The sequence below is a fragment of the Ceratina calcarata genome, unplaced genomic scaffold (genome assembly GCF_001652005.2).
Source record: "Ceratina calcarata isolate Rehan_Ccalc_2016 unplaced genomic scaffold, ASM165200v1 scaffold44, whole genome shotgun sequence".
Classification (NCBI taxonomy): domain Eukaryota; kingdom Metazoa; phylum Arthropoda; class Insecta; order Hymenoptera; family Apidae; genus Ceratina; species Ceratina calcarata.
The window spans coordinates 203,453-214,406 of NW_017167821.1; the positions used below are offsets into that span (position 1 = coordinate 203,453).

At 49.5% G+C, this 10,954-nt stretch overlaps 1 protein-coding gene across 1 annotated transcript; it reads right to left on the minus strand.

Moving 5' to 3' along the window:
- Positions 1 to 1,412: 1,412 nt before the first annotated feature.
- Positions 1,413 to 6,785, minus strand: LOC108627108 (homeobox protein abdominal-B). The gene is made up of 3 exons (XM_018028162.1): positions 5,744 to 6,785; positions 1,726 to 2,167; positions 1,413 to 1,656 (listed from the first exon to the last, which is right to left on the minus strand). Exons 1-3 carry the CDS (start codon positions 6,783 to 6,785, stop codon positions 1,413 to 1,415), a joined length of 1,728 nt encoding a protein of 575 aa, XP_017883651.1.
- Between the last annotated feature and the right edge of the window lie 4,169 nt (positions 6,786 to 10,954).

Sequence of the window (10,954 nt, forward strand, 5' to 3'; positions counted from 1 at the left end):
TTAGGTGCCAGGTATGATTAAATCTAAGTCGTTTTATTTTACATATAATATAAGAATTATAAGTACTAGTTTGCGATCCTTGGTAGGCGATAAATACAACACTCCGGACACAATTAGACTAATTAACGCTTGCTTTCGACTGAGTCTTCGAGCGAATATTCGCGAGGACAGACCGATCCGTTCTCTGGCAGACCGTCTTAATTCTTTCAACGATTCCCTGTACCGATTTTTCACAGGATGAATTACCAGTTAATATAGAAGTTATCTACAGTAATCCAAATTATACTTCATCCTGTGACAATTCGCGAATCAGCACGTTTCTTTTTTTAAATACAGGGTTGGAAAACACTGTCCAGCCTGATCGTTGATAAAAACGAAACTCATTGGATCCCATGGAATAATCGATCGAAGAATTAAACTATACGATAATTAATCGCGTTGCAACTCGGATCGATCGTTACACCTCGTTAGTACTTTCCGCGTAATCACAGACAGTAGCGATCAACGTTTCACGTGACGAACAAACAAAAATTTAACAGAATGAAAAATACGAATTTCTCAACGCAACACACCTCTATATTTTATCCAAGATACACGCGAATGAATTAAATTAATGTACGACGTTTGATTCTCTGATTTGCACCATTACCTTTCGTTACACTTACCCCTTCCTCCTCGATCCTGGACCGGTTGCGATAGTCATGGGATCCAATGCGATTCTCGACCCGCTTCTCCTTTTCTGTGAACCGCACGAGCTGAACAGTGCCAGATAAAGCGAACGTACGATCGAGAGTATCGAGCAAGAGTTTTTAAGGGATGGACACTGGGGGGTGGAAGTTCGTTCAGGACAGAGGGGGATGAGGCGGGGGGGTTCATGGACAGACACTAAGTGACACTAATTTGCTTCACTATCATATATATAATATATATAACTGGAGGAAGTACTACCGAATTTACGAATTGGACAGATTGCTTGGTGTGCGGCACGTGACAAATGCGCACTAACTCGAAGAAGACCGACACCGACACGTGGGAAAACGAGAGTCTGTTCGTTGGACGTACTCGTGGACGCCGCTGTAGCTTCACGCTCTTCTATACAACATAGTATAATATGTGTGTTCGTGTGTACGCGTTTTCGTTGGTATTCCTTCAGTAACCGTGAACGACGATGAGGATGACGATGATCGGGCATTAGTAATAATAATAATAATAATAAAATAATACAATGATTATACTATTCGCGAAACGTTGTCTCTCGTAGCGGTATAGAGCAGTCTTTGAACAGCTGCATGAACTTCAATAAAATGTGTGCGGGGTACATATCTATCTGTCCGTCAACGACGATGAAATTTACGTGCGAGGACCTCGTCGAGCGATTTCTCTGGGGCGTCAGATCCTGAAGGAGATCAGGTTCAGGCGGCCAGGCCATGAGGCGACTGATGAAGAAGCGCGGGGTACTGCTGAGCCACGTGCGCCAGTTGTTGATGATGATGATGATGATGGTGATGGGCATGCGAATGAATATGCGGATGAACGACAGCGGTGGGTGGGGTGACGGTGCTCGACGCACCCGCGGATGGCAGAGACGTCTGGGATTGAATCGCGTGACCCGTCGTAGCCAGGTTCGCGTTCCCGTTTCCGGTACCAGTCCCACCGGTGTTACAGTTGTTTGTACCGTTTTGATGAGGATGGCCAAAGACGACCCCAGAGAAGGCCACGGGTCACTGATGATGCTTCGCTGAACCGTTCGCGTGGTGCGCCTGCGCGACCACGTGGTGGCTCGAGGGCTGCGCGTGACCCGCGCTCGGATGATGATGACTCCCAGTCGCCGCGTGATGATTCGCGTTGTTCGCGCTGCTATTATTATTGTTATTCTGCTGCTGCCGCTGGCTGTTCTTCTTGTTCTTCATCCGCCGGTTTTGGAACCATATCTTAACTTGGCGCTCGGTCAGGTTCAAGTTGCGCGCCAGCTCCCACCGCTTCTGCTTCGAGACGTACGCGTTGTAGAGGAACTCCTTCTCGAGCTCGAGGGTCTGGAACTTCGAGTACGGCTTGCGTTTCTTCCGCACCGTCACCTGCCCGGTCCAATCCATGTTCGTACTGCCGCAACCGACTCCAATCCCTGCGACCCCAATGCCAACGCCGACCGTTCCCCCGGCCAGGGAACCTGGAGGAAACAACGAAGATGGGGAGGAACCCCACATCACTTAACACAATTAGTTTGCCGGTAACAAACAACCTAGTTGCTAGCTAGATATGGCTAGCCAATTACAGTTTTCACAATTGGATATTCGAACTATTCGTCGTTACGCTTATCAGAAGTAATCGAAACTCCGTTCTGAATTAATTGACGAAGGTATCTTAGAGAAAGAGAATTGTAACAGCGAAGGAAAAAATCTTTTCTCGCGTTCACGGAAATCATTAGAAAAGAATGAGAGCAAACAGATGGATATCTCGCATCGTTTCGTTAGGCGATCAACACAGTTCCTTTTTCCGAATGAAATCTTCTATTGACACTTGCTACGCGTCATAGACCGAATCAAACGGACCGATCGATACGGCGAAGGAAACAGAACGAGTTTTCCTCGCTTGATTTTAATGGATATGTAAGGATATCAATGTGAAGATCAAAACGTTGTGAACTGGTGAAAGTACCTCAATAAGCGTAACACTGATTGCGATCATTAACATATAAATACTGATGTTATGGGCAACGCTTCATTGACTCGTATTATACCTGACAGGAATTAATGAGCCTTTTAATTCGATTTTAAATGATCGTGCTCCGATCCGAGATGGCTTACGATACGATTTAGCGATTAGTAAAAAGGGTTCGAATAAAATTTCGAATTGGCATAATTTAAAAAAAATCGGTCATAGTTCTCGAAAATGAAGGATCGTAGGATCACGAGATCGTGAAATATACACTGGAAGCTACTCCTGTATTACCAGCGTGTGTGCACGTGTGCGTGACGCTTACACGAAGGGTTCCCCACGCAGACGAGCTGATATGATATAATTGGACCAGTCATACTAACCGGGCGGGAAACATGGAAACGGAGCCGCGAAACACGGAACTGTTAGTAGAGGACTGTTAACAGACTTGTAACTCGTCAAGTTAGATCTTTGCACTCGACGATCGAGAGAAAAACGTCTGGCGGGTTTTGCGAAATCGATAATCGATGATTCACTTCTGTTTTCCAAGCGACTTTTTATAACGAAATGAAGTCAAAACCTGATGCAACCGTTCGTGCACTCAATACTACGTCAATTCTTTTTACTGTTTAATTTCGTTATATAAGAGACAGTTTTCCCGGTAAGAACGTTGAGTAATCTAAATTAACCATTTAGTTAACGTTTTTTAAACCTAACTGGTTGTAACGCTAACTTTTAATGACTCTAACGATGTTATGTTGTCCAATTTTCAGTTTACCTTTCTATGGTTTATTCATTTTAGAACACTAATGAGACTTTAAAACTCTCTTCCCTTTTTGATCCTTGCAAAATGCAGGAACGTCTTTTTCGGGGGCTTGCGAAACGAAGGGATTACGAAAGCGTATCGCGGGCCGACTCGTCTGTCTATCTTTAACACAAGCAACAGTGGCTCAACAAGAACAAAACTCTCCATGGCATCTACTATGATAGCGTTCGTGCTACATTTATTCTCGCATTAAGTTCTGTTAAACTCGCCAAAAATAAGAGAATCGAACAGGATTTTTCGAGCAAATTCATCGAGCTAAACATAACAGAATAACAAACTGTAAGACAACGGACGGATCAAAGGTAGAGACGTGGGAGTACGATAATATACGCCCAACGTTATTTATTACGTATTTGATTTCCTTCTCCCCTAGCATATCGTGTAATATCATCCCTGTTCGCTTCGAACCTCCCCTACTCGTTTGTTTCGTATCTCATTTGTTTAAACAGAAGAAATTTATTGAAATATGCAAATTATTTAACAAAGGTCAGGATTCCCACGAACATAAAACGAGTGGGTACGTGTGCGCGCACGAAACTGCGGAATAAATGACGTATCGATTCGCAGTCGGCCGCCAGCAATGTGGCAGGAGCCCCTCGAATAACCGCTGTCCACATCAACCTCACGGATAAATTAAACTCGCTCGTTCATTTAATTTTACGGACAATTCATCCGCGTCCCGAAAAATCTTTGACTTATAAATGAAATTTGGATTTGTAACGAGGTAGGACGTTAGTTCCGGGAGTATGAATAGAATTCTACGGAGAGTAGTTTTGTAGAAGTAACGAGGACTGTTTAAGATTAAAGATTTCGTTCCCGGCTCGCGTGGCGGTTTCTCATAAACAGCCGGCGATAGCGGCTTGCGATGGCGCCAATTAGAGACGGTCAAAGAGGCCGTGAAGCGTGCGATAAATTAAAAACCGGGACATCGGACGCGCGTCGCGTTGTCCAGGACTGTAAGCGGCTTTTAAAAGCAGTAACCGGTCTGCTTTCGAGTAAAGTTGTTCCCTCGGACGGGAAACTGTTATCTCTTCGACTGGGAATCAGAATCGCGGTGAATAGCTGTCGCGGACTCGTCAAAGGTACGCGATTCACTATCGACGCGCTAATGCTTCCCGTACTGAAATTCGTGCAATTGCGCTTGTCAAGAAAATGTTATCTGGCTACATCGGCTTCGACCGGAGGTGTTTGGGACAAGATTGCAAGCTGCTGGATTCTCCGAATCAAGACGAACAAAGATAATGCAGCTGCCATCTCTTGGGGTACGGTTAAACTATACCCGGGCTCTCGTATTCTGTTACTTTGTATGTATCGCACGCCTGCGCGTGCACCTCCCTACCACGCATACGATTAACTCCGGGGACGAGAGGATCACGCGAACGGTATCTCGTTTTATCGGGCCGAGCGTGCTTCCACTTGAGTGCCGCGGCTCGTATTTTCTCGTTCTTTACGGTTGCCCTACTCTGTCCCAAATTTCGAATTTAGACACGCTTTCCCGAATCTACGAGTCCAGATTTCACCCTTGAGGCGTCTCACGCTAGATGATTCGTAAGGGTTAAACATGAATTCTCTTTTATCGAGTTGCAAGCCTGAGCGAATGCAAAACGCGGCTAAACTGGTTATGCGAGCAACGCGTACGAAGTTGTGCGAAAGAGACGGGCGAAAGGGTTGGTCGAGTCACAAGAAGGAAAGCGGACGTTAGTAGAAGACGAGCGAACGACTGCCACGGGTCATGGAACGGATCAGCTGATCGGAGGCGCACGCCAGAGTTTACGAGTTACGGCCGCCAATAAACCTGCCGCGGTTCGTTGTTGCTCATGCGACGTTTCATGGGCACTCGAGGAAAGGACGACCGTGTGGGGACAGGAAAGAGAATGACCAAATAGATGAATGAACGACTGGTCCCGTTTTTCGACTTTTTGCCATTTAAATCTCGTCCCGTTTCCCCACCCCCGGCACCGTTTCAAGGTCGATGTACAACGGATTCGGAGCACGATCTCGTGACTTTCCACGACGCGGAGTTCCCCGTGGACTAGCCGTAGAGCACGTATCGTGGGCGACCTTGCATCCACGAGCAAACAAGATTAAACCCGCGATTCCGTCTGACGAATGTGCCACTGATTCGGTCGAACAATTTTTAGTATTTCACGGAAGGTGCGGGACAGAAAGCACTAAGAGATTATCTCGGATGCAAAAAGCGTTGACTTACCCTTATCTGAAAAGAACGAAAGCCGAGAATGTTAAGAGGGAGTCGATGCTTACCTGGAGGTGGATACGGGCTGGAGGTGACAGGCTCGGGTGCCCCGTAATTCCTGAGGCCGCCGTAACCGTCGTGAGGAAAAGCACCCTCGGCCGCGACCATGGCAGCGGTGACCCTTCCCCGGTCGTCCGCCGCGGACGGCGTTAAGTACGGAACACCGGCTTGCGAGTGAGGATGATGATGCCCGGCCGTGTCGACCGGGTGGTGATGCCTGGCGGTCGTGTACGGCGCGTAATTACACCAGCTCTGCGAGAAGCTCTGGTGACAGGAGGAGACGGCAGGATCCGCGGCACCGGTGACCGAAGAGGATCCTCCGGTCGAGGAACTGGTCGTGGCGACACCGGCCGAGTTGAAATTCTTGTAATCAGAAGCGGATCCGGCGCTGGCCGCGGAACCAGCAGTCGCGGGCGACCAAAAGCTCAGCGCGCCGGCCTTCCGGTTGTCCCTGGAGGAGCCGGAAGTGGAGGTAGGGTCGGCCGCCAGATTGTAATACGTCGGGGGGTTATTGCCCCCGTATGTTTGGTGATGGTTCAGGGAGTCAGCCGCGGCCGACGAGTAGTGCGAGTCCTGGGGATGATGAGGGCTGTAGCTCCAGCCGCCTTGAGATCCAGCGGACGAGGAATGGGAATGACGAATGACGCCTGCTGGTCCGGCAGCAGGCGCCGGGTTCGACTCCACGCAGCCGACTTCCCCGTAAGTGGAACCGGCTGGCGTGCCGGTCAAACGCTTCGCCGGTATATGGAGAGGTCCTGGCGCGCTGTTGCTCGCCACGGACGACGCGCTCGGCGAGGTCGAGCTGGCGCTCGCGGTTTGCGCGGGTGTCGCCGACGTAGCCGATGGAGCCGGTGCTGCCGGTGAGGTCGGTGTCGTTGCTTGCTGGTGCGAAGCCGGCGTCGAGGTTGCTTGCTGTTGTTGTTGCTGGATCGATACGAGGCTGGAGGCTGTCGGTGGGACCGGTGGCGGGCTGTCCTCGTAGAGGGAACCGTTCATCATGGCCCACCAGGTCACCCCGGTGGAATTCCCCGCTCCGGTGGCTGTTCCCATCGGCGTGACGGAGCCGGGATGGCCCACGCCGGAGCCGCATAGCGGCGCGGCGTGAACATTGTCGTACAGCGTCGCCGTCGAGCAAGCCACGTGATCGGCGATGGTGCAGATGGTGACGGGTGATCGCCGGTGTTATAACGACGACCCGACCCGGGACGGTGGCGATTTCGATGGCGAAGAGAGGAGGGACGCCGGGTGTCGCGATACGGGGGTACAGGTGGTGGCGTCCGAGCGCGGGAACCGTGGAATTCGCGTACAGCCGGGGTGCGATCGATTTTTTATTCACCGAGCGACCGAGATCGCATGGTCGTTTCGCGCGGTTGCGTTTACAACACGCGTACGCGACCCAAGGACGGACGGGCCAAGGTAGCGTTCCGCGTAACGTTAGCCCGACAGAGTATCGATGGAAAAGAAGCAGGTGGAGGAAACGAATGGAACGGAGGAGGAGGAGGAGGAGGAGGAGGGAGAAGAAGAAAAGGGAAGAGACGGCGACGAGCAGCGGAGGAGTGGGGCCGTAGCGGTAGTTTATTATCGTTGATTTTACGAGGGCGGTCGAGACGAGATCGGTCGGATCGGCGGCGATGACCAATGATCGGCACGCGAGACACGTTCAAAATACCGCGAATGTCAGGGTGTGCGCGAGGCGACGAGATTCAGTGGATCGCGAAACGCGGGAGGGACGCAGGGTTCATCGCGCGCGAGGCGTCGCGTTCGAATCGCGGAATAAATAAAGAAAACGCGTGCGGAAGGCAGAGGAGGCCCGCGATAGGTGGGGATAGGGAAAATTGTACGCGAGCACGGTTGAGGAGAGGGTGTGCAGCGGCACAGCAGACAGGTGGAGGGGTGGGTAACCACGGGATGGAGGGAGATCGCGATCCAGAAGGAGAAAGATGGAGCGTGCCGAAGGAAAGAGCGAGAGAGAGGAGAGAGTGAGAATGAACGAGATGAAAGGGAGACAAGGATGGACAGACGGGGAGACGAAGACGCCCAGGGGCGCGATAAAATGCGTAGCAAATCCGCCGAGAAAAGGTCCATGCACCACCACCACCACCACCACCACCACCACCACGACCACCACCAACGTGACAACGTCCAGGACGGCGATCGGGGTTGATCGAGGTTGATGGGCCACGTGCGGAGACGTCGTCGACGACGAGGAGTCAGATGACGATGTCCAAAATGGTCCAATGGGTCCGACAACGACAGCGATGATTGTTAGGCCCAGCAGTGACGATGATTCGCGACGAGCGTCGTTGCAACGAACGAAAACAAAAAATGACACGACACTCTTTTAGAAACGATCGGGAACGACTAGGCCGGTCGATCGTTACGAATTATTCCTTTAACAATTGATAACAGTAAGCGTAATGCAACAGCAGCGTAGATAACAGTTTCGATCTCTTCTTCTTCTTTCCTTCTTTAAATCAGTCGATTTCGTTTCGCGCGTTTACCACCGTCTCGATCTTCGAACGTCACCGGCGACGTCGGATGCTCGCAATAATTATTAACGAGTGGTACGCGACTGAACCATGTCGCGGCGAAGACACTTGGCAATCGTAATCCCCTCGCAATTAGAATCGTCGAACGCGTCGAACGGTGAGAGCCCGTTCCTCTCACTGGTCGGCCGATCTTTCTGTCGTCGTCCCGCTCCAAGCCATGCTCGAGCTGCATGTCGTCCCGTCTCCTTCCTCAAAGGAAACTGTCACCTTGCTCATTACTTTTTCGTATGCACACGCGACTTGTTGTCCGAGCGCGCACACGTTCTCCTTGACAGTTTTTACACCGTATCTGATTTTAATTGAACTTCAACGTTGCCGTCGACGCTAATCTCTTAACGAGAAGAGTGACGAGCGCGGAAAGATTCCAGTAAGTAGACGAAATCGACGTCGAGAGCCGCTGAGATCAGGAGAAACGAAACGTTCGTGGTCGGACGTGATCCGAGGATCGTCTACTTTTTTTTCTTTCTTCCCTGTGTCCCGTAAAAAGTCAGGTAGTCCGACGCGGTTCTTCAGGTATAAGGAGAGAGCCGTGGACAGACCCCGTGGAAGCTGGAATCCCGAGAATACACACACGCGCGGTGTTTACACACACGAAAAGTCTCCCTTTCTTCTCTCTGGCCTCGCTGAGCCGAACTGAGCGTCAACTGAGAGCTCTGCCCGCGGCTCGGACGCGCAAACGGGCTGAAAGCAACGCGAGCGCGATCTCTCGGCGTGTTTCCATACTAGACCAGAGGCACGGACACGTCTCTCTTCTCCCTACCACAATCGCGATCACTGCCTCCTCGTCCCCTCGTACCCCTTTACCTACCCTCTCCCACGATGCTCTAATCTACCGCTCTCCCTCCGCTGCACAAACGCGCCGAGGCACACACATACACGTCCGCGGATACCGAATGTATCGCGCGCACCGTCACACGCTTCCACGTTTTCCCTTTGTATTTTTCAAAATTCTACGTTTTCAATTTTCAACCCCTGACCGGAAAATCTGCATCGCGACCAAGACATCCACGCGAACCTTCGAAACTTCCAGGATTTCGTTTGGTTTTGCTATACGGTTACGGATCACAGGAAACGAATTGCAGGTGTCTCTATGTTTGTACTACCCTGTTTTCTCCACCCCGTCTACGCACCCCTTGCGGTAAATCGAAGTTTTCTCGCGCCTTCGGCACCCCCTTCAAACGCCATAAACCGATACCCACGTTAATTAGTTTCTAATTTTATTGCACAGTGACTTTGGTACGATGGTTTTATCACTGCTTGTTACTGTACTTTAAACCGATCGCTTAATTTCGAGATACTCCTTATAAAAAAACCAGAGCTGGAGTAATGCCGTTGAATCGTTATCAGAAATTATCTAGTATCGTTGGCTATTTCAAGTAGTACAACAGTAGCGATGATCCGACGCTTCTCTTATTTCTGCAAACGATGTCTATCGATGCGCATAATGTCTCGTCTTTACCCTGACATATTCTGTCGTCGAACTACGTCATTTACGATACTCATTATCTTGGTGCACAACGAGCAGCCGTTATCCGGGTTAAATATGTATTTACCATCATGTTGCTTGACCATCGAGCAATTATTGGAAGTACCCAAATTGTCTGGCTAATTTACTACCTTTACTTCCATATTTCACACTAAATGGCGCTTACTCTAACTCACAATAATTTTTATGCTATCTCAGTAATTTAATGAAAACAATAAAGAAATTTTACTGTTACTTTATGGGTAAGCCTAATGTCCAAGAAGAAGGTTGACCTTCCATTTCCATTGACGCGTTGGTCGAACGAATCGAGGGAGCAGCGCGAATGGACGATTGTTCCTTACGCGTGACATCACGGGATGGATGATGTCTCGCAGTCGCTACAATATCGTCTCGGTGCCTGCAGACATACTCGCACACGTAAGACCGACAATACGTCATGGCAGTATTGCAGTCTAAATCTCTGTACTTTTATGGGGCAGTAAAGTAAAACGATCTGACAACAACTCCGGTGGCATATACGCCTTCCATCTGTTCATCAGTCTCGCGCGTGCCACTGTCGCCTTCCTTAATCGACACCAGGAAACCATGAATCATTTACGTCAGCACGTATATCTTTCGATTGAAGTGATACATTAATTTTGATCCAGTTACTAAATTAGTAAATTGTTTTGTTGGATTCTTGAGAATAAGTTCATATTTGCTCTCCGTGAATGATGTAAACACAATAGAACGAACGTTTTATAGAATGAAGTGTTACAAGATCCATGAGGGGTTGAAAATCAATGAGTCTGCAGACAGTAGTAAAGTGAATGGGAATCGTCTGGGTGTAGAGAAGAGATCGATCAGGTGACGGGGTGTCATCGCGTAGTTATAGATGGGAAACACGAGAGACTGTCGCGTCGTCGTTCGAATGGGGACGCGATAAATCGCGGGGGAGGCGCGAGCCACCTGACGTTTGTTGTACAGGCGACGCGATCATGAATGGGGGCTTTATAGCAACCCGGCCATTTATATAGGTAGTATGCGCGGTTTAGTAGCTATGGGTTTTAGTGCGACGCAGTTGTATACAATCCTCTGTTTACGGCAAGTACCTAAGTACCTAGGAAATGGTACGTTATCGCCCCGCAATTTTTCAGAGGTTTCGAGGTCGGCTCGAATTAATTCATTAGCCGTCTGCATTTTTA